Below are 27097 nucleotides of genomic sequence, written 5' to 3'. Positions count from 1 at the left end.
GTGAGCTTTAGCAGCACACGGCAGGATCGTGGCACCTGCTCTGCTGTGCTTTTCATGGTTCCCGCGGGGCAGCCTGGGGAGAGGGAAGTGGGGGGGAGGGAGCTACAGCATCTGCTCTACCAGAATCAGAATCAGATTTAGTATCACTGGGATAGGGTTGCGAAATTTGTGAACTTTATGGCAACATTACAATGAAATACATGATAAATAAGTATAGAGAAAAATAATAAGTAGTTGGCAGACGGGAAGAAGCTGTTCCTGAATTGCTGAGTGTGTGCCTTCGGGCTTTTGTACCTCCTTCCCAAAGGTAACAATGATGGTCACCTTTGCAAAAGAGCACAGTTCTCAGTGTTTGCAATCACCCTCCTCTTCATTTTATCTCCCCACTGAAAATAAATATATCACAAAAATAGAACACACCATGAAATAAAAATTACACTTAATATATAATTAAATTATTCAATATTGCAAACAAAAACAATTATTTGCATAAACAATGACCTTTTTACTGCATTTTTTTTCCAATTTGCATGGGTTATTCATTCACCTCAGCAATGCATCATGTTTTCAGAGATTAGCCCTTGCATTCGACCTGCATCAGATAGACTCTAGATGTTGAGAGAGAATAACCCCTTTCCTTTCTGGTACAGGACTAAGCTGGTGCTTAGCTGTTGAAAAGTAATGTGTGTGTAATGTGTATTATAGGAACAATTGTAACTCTAGCAAAGCTACATGCTCGTAAACTGTGACCACTTTATTCCTGTATCTAATGAAATGGCTGCTGAGTGCATACCCATGGTCTTCTATGGCTGTACCCCACCCACTTCAGTGTTTGAGGTGTTGTGTGTCCAGAGATGCTCCTCTGCACACCACTGTTGTAACGCATGGTTATTTGAGTCACTCTTGCCTTCCTGTCAGCTTGAGCCACTCTCTTCTAACCTCTCTCATAAACAAGTCATTTTCACCCACAGTACTTCAACTCTCTGGATGTTTTTCCTTTGCTTTTTGTACCATTCTTTGTAAACTATAGAGGCAGTTGTGTGTGAAAATCCCAGGAGATCAGCAATTTCTGAGGTACTTCAGCCATCCCACCTAGTACCAGCAATCATTCTAAAGTCAAGGTCACTTAGATCACATTTCTTCCCCATTCTGATGTTTAGCCTGAACAACAAATAAACTGCTGGTCTACGCCTGAATACTTCTATGTTTTGAGTTGCTACTATGTGAAGTTTAGACAGATTTGGAGAATGGGTTAAGAAATAGCAGATGGAATACACTGTTGAGAAGTATATGGTCATGCACTTTGGTAGAAGAAATGAAATGGTTGACTATTAACTGAGGTGCAAAGGGATTTGAAAGTCTTTGTGCAGGATTCCCTAAAGGTTAATTTGCAGGTTGAGTCTGTGGTGAAGAAGTCAAATGCAATGTTAGCATTCATTTCAAGAGAACTAGAATATAAAAGCAAGGATGTAATGTTGAGACTTTATAAAACACTGGTGAGGCCTCATTTGGAGTATTGTGAGCAGGTTTGGGCCATTGGAAAAAATGTTGAATTTCCCCATGGGGATGAATAAAGTATCTATCTATCTATCTATCTATCTATCTTATCTTAGAAAGGATGTGCGAAACTGGAGAAGGTTCAAAGGAGGTTCACAAAAATGATTCCAGGATTGAGCAGTTTGTCATATGAAGAGTTTGATGACTTTGGGTCTATATTCATAAGAATGAGGGGTAACCTCATTGAAGCCTATCAAATGGTGAAAGGCCTTGTTAGAGAGGATATTTCCTATGGTGGGAGAGTCTAAGACCAGAGGACCCAGCCTGAGGAGGAATTTCTTTAGCCAGAGAGTGTAGGTCAATTCTTTACGTATATTTTAAGGCAGAGGTTGATAGATTTTTGATAGGTCAGAGCATGAAGGGATACGGGGAGAAGGCAAAAGATTGGCTGAGGGAAAAATTGGAACAGACATGATGAAATGACAGAGCAGAATGGATGGGCCAAATGGCTTAATTCTGCTCCTATATCTTATGGTCATATTCTACAATCAAAGTCAATTAGGTCACATTTCTTCCCCATTCTGAAGTTTTGTTTGAACAACTGAACCTCTTGACCATGTCTGCATGCTTTTATACACTGAGTTGCTGCCACATGATTGGCTGATTAGATATTTGCTTTAACAAACAGATATATCTAATAAAGTGGCCACAGGGTGTAGAATGTAATAGGTGGGAACTTGAGAGCAAATTTAGCTTGAGATATTTAGTTGTATCCCTTTGATCAGGTTGTCTTAAGCTTACATGTAGCGCCTGGCAAATCTATCATTGAAACATCACCTACAAGTTGTCCTGGCCCAGTCATGTTGATACTGTTGCCAGGAAAACACAGTAATTCCTCAGGTTTCTCAGAAGGCTAAGAAAACTCCACACATCTCCAATAAGTCTTACCAATTTTTACAGATACATCTTACCTGGATGCATCACAGACTAACATGGCAAGACCACAAGAAACTGCAGGGAACTGTGAATACAGTCCAGTGCATTGTGCAAACCAGCCTGCCCTCTGTTCTCTCATCTACTCTTTATACTAACTTGAATAAAAGGGGCAACGTAACCAAGGACCCCTCCCACCATGGCATTCTCTTTCTTTTCCTCTCTTGTTAGGCCGAGGAAACAAAAGCCTCAAAGTGCTCACCAGTTGTCTCAGGGATAACTGCTATCCCAGAGTTATCAGAGTCTTCATCACCCCTCTCATATGCTACATATTAACTCTTATCTTGCAATTTATGTCATATGGCCTTTGTTCTTTATTTGTTTCTCTATGGTTGTAAAGGTTCATCTTTATTGTTTCATTTTTACATGTACTTATGTGTAGCATGATATGCCTACAGCCACACAAACAAGCTATCCATAGTACAGGCAGTCCCCGGGTTATGAACGAGTTCCGTTCCTAAGTCCGTCTTTAAGTCGGATTTGTATGCAAGTCAGAGCAGGTACATCACAACGTAGTGTGTGCGTCCATTATTATGAAAAATTGTATTTAACTCAGATTTTCAATATAATAGGCTCTATGGCAGGTTGTTCGTAAGTATGAGTCGTTCGTAAGTCAGGTGTTCGTAACTCGGGGACTGCCTGTATCTCAATACATGCGACAATAGTAATGAACCAACGCCAATCCCAGACGGTGGTACAGCTCATGTGTCAAAGTGATTGTATAGAGTGCAAATAGCATGTGCATAATGCTGTAGATTGAGTGAGTAAGTTCAGGAGGAGGATTCACGGAGATCTCTATTCTCAGTGCTGGTAGAGCCAGACAAATAAGTGTAAGAGTCAAAACTGAAACTTTTGCAATTTAGTTCAAACATGCATCCTCCTCCTGAGAACAGTTCATGGAACATTTATGATGAATGCTGACATCCAGTAAAGATCCCCATTCTAATTCTAAATCCTGTTCTCTGAATTCAACATTCTTAACAAACAGATCATTTGAAATGCCAGCATGATAACTTCACTGGTTAAAGTACTCTAAATGTCAACAAAGATTACACTTTTTAGAGATCATTTAATAACATTAAGAACTGGATGTAGACTAACAGGTATTAACTTGAATGTCTCCACCCACTAAAAGCCTCTGACATACTGAATCTTTAGTAAACACAAACTGTTGTTATTCTAAAGAAAGGGCAATAACATATAATCCATGAAAATAACAATCTTCAGAAAAATCAACTAACGCACTGTGTTAGACAATAAGATATAGGAGCAGAATGAGGCCATTTGGCCCTTTGAGTCTGCTCTGCCATTTCATCATGGCTGATCTAATTTAGCTCTCAGCCTCAATCTCATATGCCTTTTCTTCATGACCCTTCATCCCTTGATTAATCAAGAACCCATCAACATCTGCCTTAAATACTTAAAGACTTAACTTCCACAGCCACCTGTGGCAACAAATGCCACAGATTCGCCATACTTTTTTTTTTAAAGCTATTATTAATGCTTTTTGAGTTAGTGATTTAGATGCATATCATATTATTACTGAGTTAAGTATTGTATGTAAGGAGTTTTTGCTACAACAAGTGTATGGGACATTGGAAAAAATGTTGAATTTCCCCATGGGGATGAATAAAGTATCTATCTATCTATCTATCTATCTATCTATCTATCTACTCTGGCTAAAGAAATTCCTCCTCATCTCTGTTCTAAATGGACATCGCTCTATTCTGGGGCTGTGCCCTGTGGTCCTAGACACCCCTACCATAGGAAACATCAATCTATTGAGGCCTTTCAACATTCAAGATGTTTCAATGAAGTCACCCCTCATTGTTCTGTATTCCAGTGAGTACAGGTCCAAAGCTATTAATCAGTCCTTATGTGGTAACCCTTTCATTCCCAGAATCATTCTTGTGAACCTCCTCTGAATGCTCTCCAATGTCAGTACCTCCTTTCTTAGATAAAGGGCCCAAAGCTGCTCATTATACTTTGAGTGAGACCTTACCTGTGCCTTATAAATCCTCAAATATTATATCCTTGCTTTCACATTTTATCTTCTTGAAATGAATGCTAATATTGTATTTGCCTTCCTCACCACTGACTCAATCTGCAAAGTAACCAATAGAGAATCCTGCACAAGGACTCCCAAGTCCATGTGCAGGTTGGATTTTTGAATTTTCTCTCTACTTAGAAAGTCATCTATGCCTTAATTTCTTCTACCAAAGTGCATGACCATACACTCACTGACACTGTATTCCATCTGCTACTTCTTTGCCCATTCTCTTAATCTGTTGAAGTCCTTCTGCAGCCTTCCTGTTTCCATTACACTATCTGCCCCTCAACCACTTTTTCCTTCCTACCAGTCAATGCTCTGCCCATGCTAATATCTTTCCTGTAATACTATGGGCACTTGTTAAGAAGTGTCATGTGGAGCACCTTGTCAAAAGCCTTCTGAAAATCCAAGTTCGCAACATCTATTGATTATCCTTTGTATATTTTGCTTGTTACTTCTTCAAAGAACTCCAACAGATTTGCCGGGTAGGATTTTCCCTTGAGGAAACCGTGCTGACTTCGGCCTATTTTATCACGTACCTCCAAGTACCCCGAGACCTCATTCTTAATAATTGAATCCAACATCTTCCCAACCATAATTTCCTTTCTTCTTCCCTTCCCTTCTTGAAGAGCAGAATGATATTTGCAATTTTCCAATCCTCTGGAACTATGCCAGAATCTATTGATTCGGAAAGATCAATACTAATGCCTCCACAATCTCTTCAGCCCCTTCTTTCAAAATTCTGGGGTGTAGGCCATCTCTGCTCCAGGTGATTTATCTGCCTTCAGACGTTTTAGTTTCCCTAAGTATCTTCTTCCTAGTAATGGCAACTTTACTCACTTCTGCACCCTGGCACTCTCAAATTTCTGGCATATTGCTAGTGTTTTCTTCACTGTGAAAGACATGGGCAGTATTACAAACTCATTGAGGGCACTGGGTATAGTGAAGACCATACATCCAACCGTGGTGCTGTAGATATGCATTTCAGAAGCACTTGTATCTACCCAAGCTTTTCCAATTCAGCCACAGTGCTGATATCCACCAAACAATGGTGTCAATGCTTCATGTGTGTATTGGGAAACAGGACGATTCCAATCTGGCCAATTCCAACTGAAGTATTGACAGGACTTGATATTGGCAGTCTGACTATGTAGTATTTAACCCAATAACCTGATCAACAATGGCCTTTGCAGGTTCCTCATGTTTTCTCAGCTCCCAAACTCATCAAAGTTTGATCCCAAACAAGGACAAAGCTGAAAATTCCAGTTATTCATTGAAAGAAATACTCCTGACTTCAAGGCAATGTTTTGCTAGGTATGTGTCAGATGCTTTCATTATAAAATCAGAGAGAGATGATTACTATTGGGTGCATAGGGTAACACTCCAAATAATGAAGCAGGCCATCCCTGTCAATCTAGTCTTATACATCTTAAGACTTAGATAGCATCTGCACTTAGAGACATAAGAGAATGAAGAGCCACATAAAAACCTGTTGAAACTCAGCAAGTCAGGTAGCATCTGTCGAAGGGAGATGACAGTTGACACTTCATGTCGTCTCGAGCAGAAGTGGGTGACACTGTAGCGTAGTGGTTAGCACAACGCTTTACAGAGGCAGGGATCTGGGAGCTGTAAGGAGCCTGTATATTCTCCCTGTGACCACGTGGATTTCCTCAGGGTGTTCCAGTTTCTTCCGACAGTCCAAAGACATACGGGCTTGTAGGTTAATTGGTCATTGTAAATTATCCCATGATTATGCTAAGGTAAAATTGGGGGTGGGGGGTGGGGGGGGGGTGCGGTTGCTGGATGGCACAGCTCGTAGGGCCGGAAGGGTCTATTCCATGTTACATCTCAATAAATAAATAAATAAGAAATGTGGACTGTCTATTTTCCTCCACAGATGCTGCCTGAACTGTTGAGCAGCATCTGGACTTAGAGTGAATAGTGGCAAACACGATTATGCTGTACACATACTGAGTGGTAATTAGTGTGCTTATTACAGAGAGAAGAATGATAGTGGCAGGACCAGTAACAGTAGAATATAAGTGCACAATGTAAACTAAAAAATTCCTACAAGGCTACGGAGCCTCAGGTGCTGAGTGTAGAAGGCTGGCTGCAATCATATTTAAAGGAAAAATAAAACTGAGGGGCCGAATGGCCTACACATTCCCCCATTTTTCATGCTACACACAGAAGCACAAGAATAAATAGATTCACAGAGTAATATATGACTACAGCACGGAAACAAGCTCTTTGGTCCTTCTGGTGCAGGGGTTCCCAACCTTTTTTATGCTCTGAATTCCTACCATAAACTGAGGGGTCTGTGCACCCCAGTTTGGGAAGCCTTGCTAATGTACTAGTCCATGCCAGTCTGGTCTTCTGCCTAATCACATCTATCTGCATTCGACCATTGCACTCCCTACCTCTCTCATCCATGTACCTATCCAAACTTCTCTTAAATTTTACAGTTGAACTTGTTATTACCACTTCTGCCTGTAGCTCATTCTACACTCACACCAACCTGTGATTGAAAAAGCTACCCCTCAGATTCCCCTTAAATATTTCACCTTTCACTGTAAATCCATGACCTCTCAGTCATGTGTCTCTCAAACTAAAGAAAAAGCTTGTATGCATTCTCCCTATCTATACTCCTGATAATTTTGTATAGCTTTGTATGATTTTTTAATTCTCCTGTGCTTTAGTGGATAAAGTCTTAATGTATTCAATCTTTCTCTCTACATAACTCAGGTCCTAAAGTGCTGGCAACATCCGTGTAAATATCCTCTGCACCATTTCAGGCATATTGATATCTTTCCTGTAGGTTATCGATATCTCCAGATATGATTAACATTCTTGTTAAAGAGCTAGTCTAAGTTGTTGCTTTAGGGTGAAATAGATTTGAAAAGATGGAGATGTTCTGGGTGAGAGCTGGTTTCAAAATCAATTCACTGCTGACATGCACTTTGGGATATCTACTTTCTCAGATCCTTTGTAAACATAAAGGAATGTGAAACATTCTTGAACATACATCTTCACATATTGATTTTTTTTCTTTGGACTATGATGAAACACAGGAATGTTTATTTTTTTCTTCCAGAATATTTTGCCAACTTCCTTCCTTGTTTTTTACAAGCTGATCATTCACCTTCCTTGCTGACTCTACTCATTCATTACTGAATCTTGAGCAACACACACACAATTTTGCCGGGACTCAGCAGGTCAGGCAACATCTAGAGAAGTGAATAAACAGTCGATGCTTCAGGGCGAGACCCTTCATCGAGACTGAAAAGGAAGAGGGAAGATTCCAGATTAGGAAGGTGGGGGAAAGGGAAGGGGGACGAACTAGAAGGTGAATGATGAAGCCAGGTGGGTGGGGGAGGGGGGAATAAAGTAAAGAAGCTGAAAAGTGATAGGCATAAAAGGCAAAGGGCTGGAGACGAAGCAATCTGATAGAAGAGGGGTGTGGACGATGAGAGAAGGGGAAGGAGGAGGGGCACCAGGTGGAGGTGATAACAGGTGAGGAGAAGAGGCAAATCATAAACCCACCCGGCTTTATCTATCACCTTCTAGTTTATCCTCCTTCCCCCCCCCTTACCTTCTTATTCTGGCACCATCCCTCATGCATTCCAATCCTGACGACGGGTCTCAGCCGGAAATATTTAATCCGTTCATTTCTGTAGATGCTGCGCGACCTGCTGAGTTCCTCCAGTATTGTGTGTGTGTGCTGCTCTATATTTCAACATCTGCAGAATTTCTTGTGTTTACACTTCAATGAATCTTTCTGCTATAAAATTACTGTTGAGACTTTCTATATCTTTGTAGATCCCCCTTACCTGTCCTGCCACTTCTGATACACCTTTGTATTAAACTTGCCATTTGCTGTCAAGCAGCTGCTTCCTTACTCAAATACAACTCAGTAACGTTATGCCAGTCTCACAGTGAAAAATATTTCATTATTGCTACAACTTTAGGAGCCATCTGTTAACTTTCTAATTTATCCCATCCTTTGCAATCCATTGCCTTGCTTCAATCAGATAATATTCCCTTCACTATATTCTACCGTTTTCTCAATACTAAGGTAATCTGCTTCCTTGTATTGCTTACCTAAGCTGTCTTATTCAGGAAAATAAGTTCAACACTAGATTTTTCTTTTTGAGTTTGTTATATAATTATTTATAAAGCACTGTGGTTTCATTCAATAACTTAAATGTTTGACATGGAAAGAGCTGATACTTAATGCTGAGGTCTGGCAAAGATTCCCATTCACCATCAAATCTTACTCATTGCATTCAACATTCCCAGTATACAAATCATTTGACTTCCTATCTGATTTAAAATCACCCTCGTTTAAAGTACTCTGACCGTCAACATTGCTTGCGAGTGTAGGAAACACTTTACACATAATGAACTGAGTAAAGGATAATAGGTTTCTTACCTCGTAGTTCTTCACCCATCGCAGCACAAGTCTCCCACACACTGAGCTGTGAACAAATGACTGCTTGCTTTTTACAGTGACTGCTGCCCCACCTTATTACAGGGAAACTTAATATGTATGCCAAGGATTAAGTAAGGATGGCTCAAACCAAGTGATACTTGCTTATATGAAGCTTTGTACTACCCATGTAATGATGTGATCTGAGGAAGCAGACTCACTTATAGATCCTCAATTAATTGTCAATCATTAATTTTAAAACTTTTCATAAATTATCACTGACATTTCTTTTTTCCTTTGAGAAATTAGTGAGTAAACCAGTATCTCCCGTTGTGAAACATTAAGTATCATGTTACCTTGAATTATAGGAAGGACCATACATGGCACAATCAACATAATTCACAATCTCTTAAGAATCTGGAGGCATTTGTCCCATTAGGTAAATGACTATAGATCCAATAGTTCATCTTTCTCTAATCTGTTTTCACAGTGTGTAGAGAGATTGAGAATAAAAACTATTGGTAACAGGTACAAAGACAGATATTTTATTAAGCCCTTGACCTTTTTTCCCCTATAAAGTAGCTTTGCACAGAAGAAACTTAATCAGATGATGGGATACAACCTGTCAGCTCTATTGGGAAGCACGTGAGATGTTTTCACGTTACTTTTTCGTACAAGACCTATGCAGAACAATTAGTGTCGTACTGCAACCGTCACTAATTTATCACAAAATATTCTAAATAAATTCTCATACTATTTGATATTTAAATAATCAAGCTTGTCTGAATATATTGGAATTGGCACAAATTTCTGTCACCCTCTGCCAAAAGTGATAACACCTAGTCAGAAATTCCAACCATATCACAAAGGTCATCAAAATTAAAAGTAACTTTTCACAGCTTAAATCTGGCAGTGCTATATGTCAGGACAGGAAGCACTCTGTCACTTTGGGAACAAACCTGAGGACTCACTTTGCAAGTGTCACAATTTCTTATTATCCAGAGAGTAGTCTGCATATGGAACCTGCTAACATGGAACAGTTAAGTGAAATGTCAGCAATGTAATAGAGGGAAGATAGATGAATACTTGAGGCAAGAAAAACACATTTCTACCAGAGGAAATAAGGTGGAAGAATTAAAAGGGACATACAACACAGAAGCAGAGCGTTCAGTTCATTTAGCCCATTCATGTTTATACACTCCGTAAGTCTCTTCCTGCTTCTTCCAATCAAGGTTTACCATTACACCCTTAATTTGCATGTCCTATGGGTGTCTTTATTACTTGGGACTTTAGAAGAATGAAGGGTTCAAGCACATAGCTCCTAAGGGGATTTTTCAGGGTAGATGTTGGGGTGTTTTCACTTCTAGGGGAGTTTCAAACAATGGGACAGAGCTAAGGGCAACATAGCTAAGGAGCTGGTAATTTAAAATCGAGAAATGTAGAAATTTCTTTTCACAGAGGATGGTGAATACCTGCAACTTTCTACCCTGATGGGTGGTGGGAGCTAGATCATAAGAAGTATGTAAAACTGGAGATGGACAAATATTTAATAAATCAAGGATTAGAGAAGTGGCCCAGAAGAGGAATTAATTCCATAAGACCATAAGACTATAAGATATAGGAGAAGAAGTAGGCCATTTGACCCATCGAGTCTGCTCCACCATTCAACAATGGGCTGATCCATTTCTTCCAGTCACCGCTACTCCCCTGCATTCTCCCCATACCCTTTGATGCCCTGGCTAATCAAGAACCTATCTGTCTCTGCTGTAAATACACCCAATGGCTCAACCTCCACAGCTGCTCATGGCAACAAATTCCACAGATTTACCACCCTCTGACTAAAGTAATTTCTCCCCCACTCTGTTCTAATTGGACGTCCTTCAATCCTGAAGTCATAGCCTTTTGTCCTAAACTCCCCTACTATGAGAAATAACTTTGCCATATCTAATCTGTTCAGGCCTTTTATCATTCAGCAGAATGTTTCTATGAGATCCCCCCTCAATCTCCTAAACTCCATGGAATACTGCCCAAGAGCTGCCAGATGTTCCTCATACGGTAACAGTTTTAATTCCTGGCATTATTCTTGTGAATTTTCTCTGAGCCCTCTCCAATGTCAGTAAATGCTTTCTAAAATAAGGAGCCCAAAATTGCATACAATACTCCAAGTATGGTCTCACAAGTGCCTTATAGAGCCTCAACATCAAATCCCTGCTCATATATTTTATGCCTCCAGAAATGAATGCCAACCTTGCACTCATCTTATTCACCACCAACAATTGATTTCAACATTCCAACAACTTCCCAACCACTGATGTCACGATAACAGGTCTATAGTTCCCTTTCTGCTGCCTCCCACCCTTCTTAAATAGCGGAGTAACATTTGCAATTTTCCAGTCATCCAGTACAACGCCAGAATCTAACGATTCTTGAAAGATCATCGTTAGTGCCTCAGCAATCTCTCCAGCTACTTCCTTCAGAACCTGAGGGTGCATTCCATCAGGTCCAGGAGATTTATCCACCTTCAGACCATTAAGCTTCCTGAGCACCTTCTCAGTCATAATTTTCACTGCACATACTTCACTTCCCTGACACTCTTGAATGTCCAGTATACAGCAGACGTCTTCCACTGTGAAGACCGATGCAAAATATGCATTCAGTTCCTCTGCCATCTCTGCGTCTCTCATTACAATATCTCCAGCGTCATTTTCATTGGTCCTATATCTACCCTCGACTTTCTCTTTTACCATTTATACTAATACTTTTTACCCTTTATCCTTAGATACTAATTTATCCCCTTCATTCTTCCTACCAAAAAAATCACATCTCATTCACTTGTGCTGAACTTCACTTGCCAATTTTTTTCCGATTCTAATCATTTATTAATGCACTCCTGTACTTTGCTGTACTCTTCACCCTCACCTCCCCCTCAACAAATTTAGAAAACTGACTTCAGCATTCCAGTGTCTAAGTATGTGAGAGAGGCTAAAGGGAATGGACGAAGATGTGAATGGAACCTGAACCGTGGCTAAGGACATTTCAAATATCTCTGCAGGGTCCCACAAGGACCAAGGGGATGCTTTGTCAGGTTCTGGGGAGTTATCCACCCTGGTATACCTCAAGACAGCAAGCACTTTCTCTTCCGCAATTTGAGTACAGTCCCTGACCTTACTACTCTTTTCCCTCAGTTCCGTAGACTCTATGTCTGTCTCTTGAGTAAATACAGATGAAAAAAATAAGATCTCTTTCAACTCCATGCTGATTGTCAAGAGGATTGATTCTGTCCCATGCTATCCTTGTGCTCTTAATATAGCTATAGAAGCCCTTAGAATTCTCTGTCACCTAGTCTGCCAGAGCAACCTCCGATGTCTTTTAGTCCTCCTGCTTACACTCTTAAGTGTTCTTTTACATTCATTATACCTCATTTGGTCCTATCTGCCTATACCTGATATGTGCCTCCTTCTTTTATTTTAGCATGTCTCACTATCCCTTGATAACCAAGGTTCATTAAGTCTGTTAGTCTTGCCTTTTATTCTAATGGGAACTTATAGATTCTCTACTCACAGTATTTCACTTTTGAAGGCTTCCCACTTACTAAGCATCTTTTTGCCTGCCAGATCCTGTCTGATGCCATCAAAATTGAATTCCATGCTATCATGAAATGAAATGCCACGTGATGGACTATCACGATAGGCTGGTGGCATATGATAAGGAAAATGACACAGACAGGAACTCACCATCAGTAGCAATGCCTTCACCAAACAAAAGTCTACGTCAAAGGAGAAACTTAGACTTGAAGGTCAAAGAAAGACACATTGAAGGAAAAAGAGTAAAAAAGGAAAAGTGGCAAGCCCGCAGCTTCCCTCCCGCTTGGAACCAGCAATATGAGCCAGGATGTCTGTGGTCTGATGACTTATGCCAGGGATCTCCTTTTGGGTGACTGACAGTGACAATGCACATCCAAATGGATGCACTCACACTTACCAAAGAGACAAAGCTGTTTCAGCAGTGTGTAAGCTAAGAGGTGACATCACACATTGCAAGAGGAGCCGTCCAAAGGAAGAGGACCTTGGCTTGGTGTAAAGATGGGAGAGTGGCAAGGATGTCCAAATTGTATCGCAAATCTTTTATAGCTCTGCAGCTATTAAGGAGCTCTTCCTGAACTTGTTATTTATAATGTCTTGGCATACATTAACTCTGATTTTAATGTATCACTGAAGCTGTAATTATGTAATGGGATACTATCTAAACAATTAACTGTCTGAGATTGCTTCCTACGCTAGTTTAATGGTGTTGTTAATTCATTTATTTTAATTAGTAATACGATGAATTTGAGATAAATGCCCTGCCTGTTAGTACATTACTATTTCAAAACTCAATTGTACAGCTTGTGTGGTAAAAATCAGGAGCACTAATACAAATCCACAAGCCAGTGATTGTCTTAATGCTGATTCCTGGCCCATGATCACAGATTCTTTAAGAGCTTAGAGTGCAAAACCCTGTTTACAAGTGTAAACTTGGGATTTGTCCCACGGCTTCTCAGATTCCAATGATGCAAGGGCGGCAGCTCTGAGGAATTTTGTGGACCCTGGACCCTGCATTAAGGCTCATGGAACCATGCTGGGGAGAGAGTCCGATAAATCATCTCTGAAAACCTCATACAAGCACAGCTTTCCTCTTCCTCCCTCTTTTGGTAGCTTTCACTACACTGTATGCTTTTGGTCACGTTTCACTCCTGAAGAACACATAGAGAAATCTAGATGTGCAAAGAACGTTTCTTCTAGTGGGAGAAACAAGAATGTCGGGGTGGGGTGGTCACTGATAGTAAAAGAGTCATCCAGGACATGCCCTCTTCTCATTACTAAGAACAGGGAGGAGACACAGGTTCCTGAAGTGGCACACTCCACCATCAGATTTCTGAATGAACAATTCACTATTTTGCTCAATTTTTCACTATTTATTTATTCTTTGAAAATACTTCTTATTGCAACTTGTAATTTTTTATGCATATCTATCTCTAGAGTGTCGTGTGTCTTTGGAACCGTCTTTCTCAAAGAACAGAGCAAGCAGAGTCTCAGAATATTCTTAAGACAGAGGCAGGTGGGCACTGGATGAGCAAGGGGTGAAAGGTCTTCTGTTTGTCGATGGCATCAATTGAGGATTGAACTTTGGTTTAACAGCTGGTGAGGCAAGATGGTAATTAGTTACTCTGCCAGAGGACCAACTGCGCAATGTGATCAGCACAATTGCATACAATCAACCTTTGAAAGGGCCAGAAAAATCAGGAGTAAGAATGGTTCACTTGAACCGTCCCACCTGCTCTGTCGTATAATAGGGCCATGACTGATTTGACTGTAATTTCAAATGTGCATTTCTGCCACAAGTAATTCTGTTTGCACTGCTCCATGGGAAACAGAGTTCCAAAGATCAATAATTCTCTGACAGGTAGAATTATGTTTTGTCTCCGTCTTACATGGGCGATCTTTTTTAAATTCTCGCATTCTGCATATCCACCCTGTCAAGAACCCTCAGGATCTTATACACTTCAATCAAGTCTTCCCTCACTATTCTAAACTCCAGCTGACACAAACCTAACCTTTCCTCATGAGACAACTTACCCGATCCAGACTACTTCTGGAACCATGAACAAATTAAAGTGAATGAGTTGGCATGTTCCTTGAGTCTAGGGACCAATCACTGAGCAAGTATTTGGATTAGGAAGATGAGTATTGACCATGTTTTGTGCTTCTAATAGCAGTTTAGTTTTTATTATTTATTTATTGACCTTTATAAATCAAAGTATTGAATAAAGGAGATAGGATGTCATGTTGAAGACATCGGCGAGACTTAATTTGGAGCATTGTGTGCAGTTTTGATCACATACCGACAGGAAAAATGGAAACAAGGTTGAAAGAGTACAGAGAAAATTTACAAGGATGTTGCCTCATTTGGAGGATCTGAGCTATCAGGAAAGACTGAACAGGTTAGGACTTTATTCCTTAGAATGTAGAAGACTGAAAGGAGATTTAATAGAAGTATACAAAATTATGAGGAGTATTTTTAGGAAAATGCAAGCAGCCTTTTTCCACTGAGCTTGGGTGGGACTGCAACCAGAAGTCATGGGATGAGAGTGAAAAGTGAAACATGTAAGGGAAACTTCTTCACTGAGAGGGTCGTGAGAGTGTGGAATGAGCTGCCAGCACAAGTGTTGCATGGGAGCTCGATTTCAATGCTTAAGAGAAGTTTGCATAGGTACATGGAACGTAGGGGTATGAAAGGCTATGGTCCCAGTGCAGGTCGATGGGTGTAGGCCTTTGAAATGGTTTTGACATGGAGTAGATAGGCTAAAAGGCTTATTTCTGTGCTGTACTTTTCTGTGACACTATGACTCTATTTTTTGAGATACAGTGTGGCCTTTCTGACCCTTCAAACCAAACCACCCAGTAATCCCCTAATTTCATGGGGCAGCTTACAATGACCAATTAACCTACCAACCGGTATATCTTTGGACTGTGGGAGGAAACCGGGCACCCAGAGAAAATCCATGTGGTTACAGGGAGAATGTATAAACTCCTTACAGGCGGCAGCAGGAGTAGAGCCCTGGTCGCTGGTACGGTAAAGCATTGTGCTAACTGCTACGCTATCATGTCCTTACTGAAAAGCAAGTCATAATTAAATGACAGGCAGAAAAGGAATTCTCATCTCTCCTACTGACTTTTACCAATCCAACATCTCACAACCTCAAGAATCACTGCAAAAAACTGGGAATAGTGGGGAAGGTCAGTCTCCAGCAATGAGTTATCGGAAGGTATGCAGAATAAAGGCAACTGAGGTTGAATTCCCACCGCTGTCTGGAAGGAGTTTGTATGTTCTCTCCATGACCTTGTGGGATTCCTTGGGTGCTTCAGTTTCCCTCCACAGTCCAAAGATGTACTGATTGGTAGGTCAATTGGTCATTGTAAATGGTCCCATGATTAGGGTTCGATTAAATTGGGGATTGTTGGGCAGAATGGTTTGAAGAGTTGGAAGGACTCATTCCATTCTGTATCTCAATAAATTAATGATAAATAAAATAATATAGAAGCAACTGAAAGAAATAGTGGAGAATAATGGTAGCCAACTGGATAGTTACATTTCCTGACTATGCTTCATTCATACAAATAAAGATTTGGCAGAGCTTGCCCTTGTTTTCTTTCTTCAAGGAAAATATTTATCATGGCAGTGAAATGTCATCCGTTTCAACTTGAGGAAAGAAATGCATGACTTGTATACTGGAAGTTCATTACTGTAAAGATGTGGCAATTTTCTGAATCTGCCTAAGCCTCTGCCCTTTAATTTTCATTTAATAGGAAATTCTTTTGAAGTCTGATGCCAATGAAGTTGATTAACATTATGTTAAGGAATGGAAAATCTTGCTCAGCAGGCGTTTTGGGGAGAGGGAATGAAATTTAATATCTCACAGTGAAGAGTGGAGAGTTTTTATCAGTGGGAATCACTGCACTCTGTGAATCAATAAATCCTACACCTGAATTACTCACATTTTATCTTACGTGATGTTTCAATATTTTTCACGTTTCAAAAGAAATAGAACTTTGGCATGACAATAGTTAAAGAATTGACTCTGATTCAAAGTCGCTCAAGCAACTTACTCAGAGGCCTGTGTTTGTCATTGCACAGATGAACAACCTCAAGCATTGAAATTTTACTTTCCATGTTTACGCTAAAGTAGGATTTACTTTAATGTTATAAAAAATCTAACCTAAAATACATTTTATCCAAGGTTTTTTTCACAGTTTAATTCAGAGCTTCGGGACTTACAGTTGTCTCTTTTCATTGATAAAGGAAGAATTTAACTATATTTTATTATAGTATAAACTGAGTTTCCTAAAATTCATCCGCAGATGCAGTACTAACTTGAGGAGCTATTTTGTCCATTGAAGCAAATTGTTAGTATTATTACAATGCATCAGGACTGGTGTCCAGTTGTATTTCGAAAGGCTCTGTTGTCTATGAATTCCACTAGTTTTCAAATATAGATTATCCCAAATGTTTGAATGAATAAATATGATCTACAGAATATCTGATTAAGGTTTAATTATATCACAGTTAAGGTCACTGATAGCTTGAGTTATAGTCACAGAGCCATAGAAGAGTGCAGGCAGAATCAGGCCCTTCTGTCCTTCTAGTCCATGCTGAACCACTTATCTCACTTATCAAATTTTTCCAAAACCTTTCTTACCACTGATTTTAGACTTACTGTCTTTAGGTGTACAAGCTGGGAGGTGATAGGTGAAACCAGGTGGGGCAGGGGGGAAGATGAAGTGACAAGCTGGGAGGTGATAGGTGAAAAGATAAGGGGCTGAAAAAGGAATCTGACAGGAGAGGAGAGTGGACCATGGAAGAAGGGGAAGGGGGGCAGAGGTCACCAGAGGGAAGTGAATTCAGATGAGAAGAATAACTTTTATTTATATAACAACTTTAATGCGAATACATCACTTCACAGGTGTGTTTATGAAAAAAAGGCAACATTGAGCAATATGTGACATTTTAGTTCAGAATGCTACTTAAAGGGGGAAAGAAATACATGGAGTGATTTTTAGAATTGACGTAGGCCACTGCAACATGCCAGCATCAGAATCAGATTTACTACCTCTGCCATATGTTGTGAAATTCGTTGTTTTGCAACAGCAGTACAGCACATTTCAATATGTTCAGGAATCGCAACCAGTTCGGATTTGCCAAATTTCACAAGAATCATATCCTGCTAGCAATGGTCACGATGGTTGCTTGTTTCCTTTCATTTCAAAGGCAGAATTTATTGGTGGGCAACCATTTTAATTCCAATCCCCATTCCCATTCCAACCTGTCCATCCATAGCCTCCATCTACTGCCACGACAGGAGCAGAGTGGAGGGATCAACACTTCAAATTACATCTGGGTAGCCTCCAACTTGATGGCATGAAAATCAATTCCACCAACTTTCAGTAATTCCCCCCCTTCCCTTGTCTTTTCTTCTCACCTCCCCCTAGTGTCCACCCTCCTTTCCTTTCTAAGATCCACTCTCCTCTCCTTTCAGATCCCTTCTTCTCCAACCCGTTACTTTTCCACCTATCACCTCCCAGCTTCTTTCCCCTCCTCCACTCACCTGGCTTCACCTATCACCTTCTAGCTTGTACTCCTTCCCCTTCCCCACCGTCTTATTCTGGCAGCTTCCCACTTCCTTTCCAGTTCTGCTGAAGGGACTCAGTCATAACATCCAGCAGAACAGAATCGGACTCAGATTTATCAGCAATGACATGAGATCTGATGTTTTGCAGAAGTAGCAGCACACTGCAAAGACAGAAAAAACTGATAAATTACACAAATAAATAAATAAAGTTAAAAAGGAATAATGAGACAATCAATTCTTGGACCAAACAGAAAACTGGCTGTGGAGGGCTGTTCCAAAATTATTGGGTTTTCACATTCCTGTACCTCCTACCTGATGGCAGTAATAAGAAGAGGGCAAGAGTCCTTAATGATGGATGCTGCCTTCTTAAGACATTGCCTCCAGAAGACGTCTTTAGTTGTGGGGAGGGTTGTGCCCACCATGAGCTTGGCTGATTTTACAACCCTTTGTTGATTCTTTGCATTGGAGGCTCCATAACAGGTGATGCAACCAGTCAAAATTCTCTCCACTATACATTGACAGAAATTTGCAAGAGGCTTTTGTGACATAACAAATCCCCTCAGGGTCATAACAATGTTGAGCCACTAACATGCCTTCATCTAGATTGCACCAATGGAAACCACGGTCCACATTTCTGAGCACTGCAGAGCTTCTCCAGGCAATAAAAGCATTATTCAGCCTGCCGCAGGTCTGTCCTCATATGTTTTATGTGAGTCTCTTATTGAATGTGAGTTTACCAGGTCTTAGCATATGAAACATACAGAGAGCAAGAGGCCGATTACTGAGCTTCACCGGCATGCGCGGTACGGCATGTTATCTGATGTCACATTGCACACTCCCAGTGGGTATTTGTTGGATACACTGAAGCCTGTGCAAAAGAACTGGAATGTCCATCACTAATGCTTTTTAGCGGCTTTTAAAAAGCCATTTTGAAGATCAAAGAACACTCATATTCATAAAAATTGAGTACAATTTTCTTACTGGTGATGCCTCCTCTGGCATCTAAACTCCATTTTAACTTCCTGGTCATAGTTTAATGGAATGAAAAAAATAGAGAAACATTTTGCAATGTGACAAAAAACCAAGCTCATATTCCCCATATCTGGCTTCACGGTGAAGAGGAATTTAGGAGATAATGGCGCCTAACAGCGACTCCTTTGCTTGCATCTTTGGAAACAGCTCTATTTCCATCTTTAATATCTTTATTTTTCCCTTTCAGGGCTCTTTTGGAGACCCTGACCATGAGTTACATGCTGACTTCGGTTTTTTTGTGGGAATGGGACCCATTCTTGGGGTTTCAGGACTGTTCGACACGTCAAGGGTTCGGCCTGAGAGTCCGGCTTGTATTTGGAAGCCTAAGATCTCGGGGCTCTGGAGACGGGTGGATCAAGGGTCGGTGTCACGGCAGGAGACCCGTGTGTTGTCGGGGGAGCCCCAAAATCTACTGCCGCTCTGCGCCTGAAGACCCGGGATCTTTGCGATTTTCAGGTACAAAGCTCAAAAAAAGCGATGCAGCGGACTTTTAACATTGTAAACCTGAGAATTGTTTGTTATGCCTCCTGCTCGCTGAGAAAATGGAGGCACCTCCCTCTCCCTTATTAAGGAGAGAGAGAACCTGTGGTATGTCGAATGCCAGTGTGAAATGCGAAGACTTTGGGGTAACTGCAAGTCTGTGTCTTTGCTATTGCTTTGCTCACGCTTGAGTGTGACGCTTGTTTTTTTTTGCCGGTGGGGGAAAGTGGGGATCGTTGCTCACTGCTGCTTACGTGCGGGAGGGTGGAGCTGGGGGGGACTTTGGGGTTCTCATGTTTAACTGTCGTTCATTCTTGGGGGCACTCCTCTGTTTTCGTGGATGTTTGCAAAGAAAATGCATTTCAGGATGTATATTGTATACATTTCTCTGATATTAAATTGAGCTTTTGAACTTTACTGTCCTGTTAATACAGTTGTATATCTGAGTATAACACATTGTGGCTACTCATCCCTTGAAACTGGAGTTTTTCTAGATACCTTTAAAAATCCAAACCATCATAGTGAGGTACTAGCTAACAACAGGCCTATATCAGATCGTCCCTTCCTTCCTGGACAAGAATTTTGAGGAAGTACTTTTCAATGAGTTCAACAAATTTCTGAGGGAGAACAATATTCTAGAGAAGTTTCAGTCATATTTTAGAGCAAACAACAGCACAGATATGGACATTATCAATATTGTCAACGACCTTAGGTTCAACACTGATACCAAGAGAGTTTTAGTTCTATTTCTTTTATATCTAAATGTTGCCTTCGACACAATTGTTCACAACATTCTCCTAGGTCGCCTTGAGAAATGGGTTGGCCTCTCTTAATTGGTTTTGTTCATAGAGAGAACATTCTTTTGTCTATCTTGGAGACCAATTTTCTAAGTGGTATAATGTACCTTGCCTATAAATAGTATTCACTCCCCTTGGAAGTTTCCATGTTTTATTGTTTTACAACTTTGAATCACAATACATTTAATTTGCCTTTTTTTGACTCTGATCAACAGAAAAAGACTCTCTCGTATCAGAGTGAAAAAGATCTCTAGAAAGCGATCTGAATTAATTACAAATATGAAACACAAAATAATGAATTGCATAGTATTCACTCCCTTTAATATGACACACCAAATCATCACTGGTGTAGCCAGTTGGTTTTGTAAGTCACATAATTAGTGAAATGGAGTCCTGTTTTCGGAGACCTGTGCGGTTCAACTGATTGTAGGAAAAAGAAAAGCACTGTTGAAAAATACTCACATGAAATCTTGGCTAGAGTTTGCCAGACAGCATGTGGAAGACTCTGAAGTCAGCTGAAAGAAGGTTCTATGGTGTGATGAAACAAAATTGAGCTTTCAGGCCTTCAGACTAAACTCCATGTTTGGCCAAACACTGCACATCATTAAAATCACACCATCCCTACCATGAAGCACGGTGGTGGCTGTATCATGTTGTGGGGATGCTTCACTGCAGCAGGTCCTGGAAGGCTTGTGAAGGTAGAGGGTAAAATGAACGCAGGAAAATACAGGGAAATCCTGATGCAGACTGCAAAAGTCCTGCAACTTGGGAGAAGATTTATTTTTCATCAAGACAGTGATGCCAAGCATAAAGCCAAAGCTACACACGAATGGCTTATAAACAACAAAATAAATATCCTGGTGTGGCCAAGTCACAGACTTCAATCCAATTGATAATTTGTTGGACTTGAAAAGAGCTGATCAATCTGACAGGGCTTGAGCTGTTTTGTAAAGAATAATGGGGAAAATTGCAGTGTCCAGATGTGTAAAGCTGATAGACTCAAAGCTGTCCTCGTTGTCTGAACCCTTAAAGCCGAGGTGGCACATGGGGCCTCGACTCAAAGCTGTACTTACTGTCAAAGGTGCATCTACTAAATACTGAACTGAAGGGGGTGAATACTTATGCAATCAATTATTTTGTGTTTTATATTTGTAATTAATTCAGATCACTTTGTAGAGACCTGTTTTCACTTTGACTCGAAAGAGTCTTTTTCTGTTGAGCAGTGTAAAAAAAAAGCCAAATGAAATCCACATTGATTCAGAGTTGTAAAACAATAAAACATGAAAATTTCCAGGGGGTTGAATGCACGAAGTATAAGGAATAAAGTCGATGAGCTTGAGGCTCAGTTGGAAATTGGCAAGTACAATGTTGTGGGAATAACTGAGACATGGCTTCAAGCGGACAGGGCCTGGGAAATGAATATTCAAGGATATACATCTTATCGAAAGGACAGACTGACTGGCAGAGGGGGTGCGGTGGCTCTGTTGATGAGGAATGATATCCAGTCCCTTGCGGGGGCAGGACATAGAATCTGGGGATGTAGAGTCAGTATGGATAGAACTGAGAAATTCTAAGGGTAGAAAGACCCTAATGGGAGTTATCTACAGGCCCCCAAACAGTAGTCTGGATGTAGGGTGTAAGTTGAATGAAGAGTTAAAATTGGCATGTTGCAAAGGTAATGATACAGTTGTCATGGGGGATTTCAACATGCAGGTAAACTGGGAGAATCAGAGTGGTACTGGACCCCAAGAAAGGGAGTTTGTGGAGTGCCTCCGAGATGGATTCTTAGAACAGCTTGTACTGGAGCCTACCAGGGAGAAGGCAATTCTAGATTTAGTGTTGTGCAAAGAACCGGATTTGATCAGGGACCTCAAGGTAAAGGAACCATTAGGAGGTAGTGACCATAATATGATATGTTTTAACCTACAATTTGAGAAGGAGAAGGGAAAATCGGATGTGTCAGTATTACAGTTGAACAAAGGGAACTATGGAGCTATGAGGGAGGAGCTGGCCAAAGTTCAATGGAACAATACCCTAGCAGGGAAGACAGTGGAACAAAAATGGCAGGTATTTCTGGGAATAATGCAGAAGGTGCAGGATCGGTTCATTCCAAAGAGGAAGAAAGATCCTAAGGGGAGTAAGGGGTGGCCATGGCTGACGAGGGAAGTAAAGGGCAGTATAAAAATAAAAGAGAAGAAGTATAACATAGCAAAGATGAGCGGGAAACCGGAGGACTGGGAAGCTTTTAAAGAGCAACAGAAGATAACAAAAAAGGCAATACGCCAAGAAAAAATGAGGTACGAAGGTAAACTAGCCAAGAATATAAAGGAGGATAGTAAAAGCTTCTTTAGGTATGTGAATAGCAAAAAAATAGTTAAGACCAAAATTGGGCCATTGAAGACAGAAACAGGTGTATTTATTATGGAGAACAAGGAAATGGCAGATGAGTTGAACAGGTACTTTGGATCTGTCTTCACTAGGGAAGACACAAACAATCTCCCAGATGTAATAGTGGTCAAAGGAACTAGGGTAAAGGATGAACTGAAGGAAATTTATATTAGGCAAGAAACAGTGTTGGATAGACGGTTGAGTCTGAAGGCTGATAAGTCCCTGGGACCTGATGGTCTGCATCCCAGGGTACTTAAAGAGGTGGCTCTAGAAATCGTGGACGCATTGGTAATCATTTTCCAATGTTCTATAGATTCAGGAACAGTTCCTGCTGATTGGAGGGTGACTCATGTTGTCCCACTTTTCAAGAAAGGAGGGACAGAGAAAACAGGGAATTATAGACCGGTTAGCCTGACGTCAGTGGTGGGAAAGATGCTGGAGTCAATTATAAAAGAGGAAATTACGACACATTTGGATAGCAGTAGAAGGATCAGTCTGAGTCAGCATGGATTTATGAAAGGAAAATCATGCTTGACTAATCTTTTGGAGTTTTTTGAGGATGTAACTATGAAAATGGACAAGGGAGAGCCAGTGGATGTAGTGTACCTGGACTTCCAGAAAGCTTTTGATAAAGTCCCACATAGGAGATTAGTGGGCAAAATTAGGGCACATGGTATTGGGGGCAGAGTACTGACATGGATTGAAAATTGGCTGGCTGACAGGAAACAAAGAGTAGTGATTAACGGGTCCCCTTCGGAATGGCAGGCTGTGACCAGTGGGGTACCGGAAGGTTCGGTGCTGGGACCGCAGCTGTTTACAATATACATTAATGATTTAGATGAAGGGATTAAAAGTAACATTAGCAAATTTGCTGATGACACAAAGCTGGGTGGCAGTGTGAAATGTCAGGAGGATGTTATGAGAATGCAGGGTGACTTGGATAGGTTGGGTGAGTGGGCAAATGTATGGCAGATGCAGTTTAATGTGGATAAATGTGAGGTTATCCACTTTGGTGGCAAGAACAGGAAGGCAGATTTCTATCTAAACGGAGTCAAGTTAGGAAAAGGGGAAGTACAACGAGATCTAGGTGTTCTTGTACATCAGTCAATGAAAGCAAGAATGCAGGTATAGCAGGCAGTGAAGAAAGCTAATGGCATGCTGGCCTTTATAACAAGAGGAATTGAGTATAGGAGTAAAGGGGTCCTTCTGCAGCTGTACAGGGCCCTGGTGAGACCCCACCTGGAGTATTGTGTGCAGTTTTGGTCTCCAAATTTGAGGAAGGACATTCTTGCTATTGAGGGAGTGCAGCGTAGGTTCACAAGGTTAATTCCCGGAATTGCGGGACTGTCATATGTTGAAAGATTGGAGCGACTGGGCTTGTATACACTGGAATTTAGAAGGATGAGGGGGGATCTGATTGAAACATATAAGATTATTAAGGGATTGGACACACTGGAGGCGGGAAGCATGTTCCCGCTGATGGGTGAGTCCAGAACTAGAGGCCACAGTTTAAGAATAAGGGGAAGGCCATTTAGAACAGAGATGCGGAAAATCTTTTTCACCCAGAGAGTGGTGGATATGTGGAATGCTCTGCCCCAGAAGGCAGTGGAGGCCAAGTCTCTGGATGCATTCAAGAGAGAGTTAGATAGAGCTCCTATAGATAGCGGGGTCAAGGGATATGGGGAGAGGGCAGGAACGGGGTACTGATTGTGTATGATCAGCCATGATCACAGTGAATGGCGGTGCTGGCTAGAAGGGCCGAATGGCCTACTCCTGCACCTACTGTCTATTGTCTATTATATATGAATAGTTGGATAGACAGGATAGTTAGCATGGCTAAGTGCGTGGTAGGTCATGTCTAACCAATCTTACAGTTTTTCGAGGAAGTCACCTGGAAAGTTGATGAAGGCAAGTCAGTGAAGGTTGTCTAAACGGATTCAGTAAGATATTTAACAAGGTCCGGCAAGGGAGGTTGGTCAAGAAGGTTCATTCGCTTTGGATTCCAAATAAGGTAGTAAATTGGACTAGACATTGGAATAAGCCAGAAATATAGGGAAATCCTGGAGGAAAACCTGATGCAGTTTGCAAGAGAACTGTAATTTGGGAGATTTGTTTTCCAGCAAGCAATGACCCCAAGCATAAAGCCAAAGCCACACAGGAATGGCTTAAAAACAACAAAGTTAATGTCCTGGAGTGGCGGAGTCAGAGTCCAGACCTCAATCCAATTGAGAATTTGTGGCTGAAATTGAAAAGGGCTGTTCACTCACGATCCCCATGCAATCTGACAGAGCTTGAGCAATTTTGTAAAGAAGAATGGGGGAAAAATTGCAGTGTTCTGATGTGCAAAGCTGATAGAGACTTATCCACACAGACTCAAGGCTGTGATTGCTGCCAAAAAATGCACCTACTAAATACTGTCTTGAAGGGGATGAACACTTATACAATCAATTATTTTGTTTTATATTTGTAATTAATTTAGATCGCTTTGTAGAGATCCGTTTTCACTTTGGCACAAAATAATTTATTTCTGTTGATCAGTGTCAAAAAGCCAAATAAAATCCTCATTGATTCAATGTTGTAAAACAATAAAACATGAAAACTCCCAAGGGGGTGAAGACTTTTTATAGGCACTGTAACTTTTGGTGTTGCTCACGTCCCCTACTCTTCTAATGCTCCCCTTAGGAGATGTTATTGGAGAGCATTACAGTTATGCAGACAACACACAATTGTATGTCTTGGCTGAAGCAGATAATGATAACTCCCTTTCTTCTCTGACTTCTAGTATGGCTGTAATGGATGAGCAATAATTTCTTAAACCAAAATGAAGATAAAAAGAAAATACCTTTGGTTGGACCCAATGCCAAAAGGGATACTCTTCTTGAACATTTTGGGAACTTGCCTCCCCTTGTAAAATCAGAAGTAACAAACCAGGGTGTTATCTGTGATTCAGATTTGAATTTTAAATCCCAGATAAAGGAAGCGACCAAAGCAGCATTTCTACACTGAACAAATATTGCAAATTCACATCTGTTTCAATCACATAATCATACCGAAAAACTAATTCACATCTTTATTATCGAATAGATTAGATTACTGCAAGGTATTTTTTACTAACATTCCAAAGTAGTCAATTGACGAACTTCAACTGATTCAGAATGCCGCTGCTAAACTTTTAACCAAAACCAAGATGAGGAAGCTTATCACTACCATACTAGCTACACGGCATTGGCTTCCTGTAACTTTTGGAACTGATTTTTAAATTCTCTTACTTGTTTTTAAAGCTCTTAATGGTCTGGGACAGGAGTACATTGCAGAACCATTTTCATTTTAAAATCAATCCTTCTTGAGCACTCAGGTGTTCCTTTTCCAGTCTCTTAAATTTAACCAATCTCCCTGAAAATATAATTGGCACATCAGCTTTTTTGAGCAACGTTCCTAATTCTATACCTGAAACTATAAGGGATGCAGACTTGGCTGACACATTTAAACACCAGCTCAAAGCCTAAATATTTAACCTTGCTTTTAACGAACATCTTTTTTGTCTTTTATTTTCATGTTCATTTTCATTTCTTATTTTATTTTCATGTTTGTACTTTTACTTTGTACAGGTACTTTGTACGTTTGTTCGAAGTGTAAAGCACTTTGAACTACATCATCTGTATGAAAAGCCCTCTATAACTAAAGCTATTACTGTTATTTTAAAAATTAATTTCAGTTAGATATACAGCACAGAATAGGCCCTTCTGGCCATGCAAGCTGTGGCACCAGCGGCCCCTGATTTAACCCTAGCCTAATCACAGGATAATTTACAATAATCAATTAACACACCAAATGGTAAGTCTTTGGACTGTGGAACAAACCAGATTATCTGGAGGAGACCCACGCATTCCAGAGGGAGGATGTACAAACTGCTGACAGAGGACACTGGGATTGAACTCAGAAGTCCAATGCCCCAAGCTGTAATAGTGCCATGCTGACTGCTATGCTGTCATGTCGTAATGGCACTGTAAACATGTCTGTCATCAAAGGTCAGCCTTTTCATCACAAAAGTTGAAAACAAAACTTAACATGAAGTATGACAAGTCTTCACATGTATTTATTAGGGCAATATCACTCACTTACAGCATTAAGTGAGTCCGAGGAGGTTTAAAAGCTATACTTAGATGAAGTCTGAGTAATATGATTGATATGACTGGTAGACACCTCTAGAAATATTAGAAAGAGATGCCAGTAAATTAACGGGACCACTGTCTGCTCTCTTTCAG

The 27097-nt window shown here is 40.6% G+C and overlaps 1 protein-coding gene across 9 annotated transcripts in view; it reads right to left on the bottom strand.

The window, feature by feature from the left end:
* LOC140730325 (muscarinic acetylcholine receptor M3-like) overlaps nucleotides 1-27097 on the bottom strand; it is a 327953-nt gene that overhangs the window by 80737 nt on the left and 220119 nt on the right. Inside the window, exon 1 of one of the 9 annotated variants that reach the window (XM_073050585.1) lies at nucleotides 8973-9030. The exons of 7 other annotated variants lie outside the window; for them this stretch is intronic. Coding sequence is in view for 1 of the 2 variants with exons in the window: in XM_073050579.1 (XP_072906680.1) it covers nucleotides 8133-8158 (26 nt within the window). In the remaining variant the exon portion in view is untranslated. Of the gene's footprint in view, nucleotides 1-8132; nucleotides 8218-8972; nucleotides 9031-27097 lie in introns of those variants that run through there. One more of the 9 variants, XM_073050579.1, reaches the window with a different exon arrangement.

Source organism: Hemitrygon akajei, chromosome 7, assembly GCF_048418815.1.
Source record: "Hemitrygon akajei chromosome 7, sHemAka1.3, whole genome shotgun sequence".
NCBI classification, from domain to species: Eukaryota; Metazoa; Chordata; class Chondrichthyes; order Myliobatiformes; family Dasyatidae; genus Hemitrygon; species Hemitrygon akajei.
This window is presented reverse-complemented; position numbering and strand designations above follow the sequence as displayed.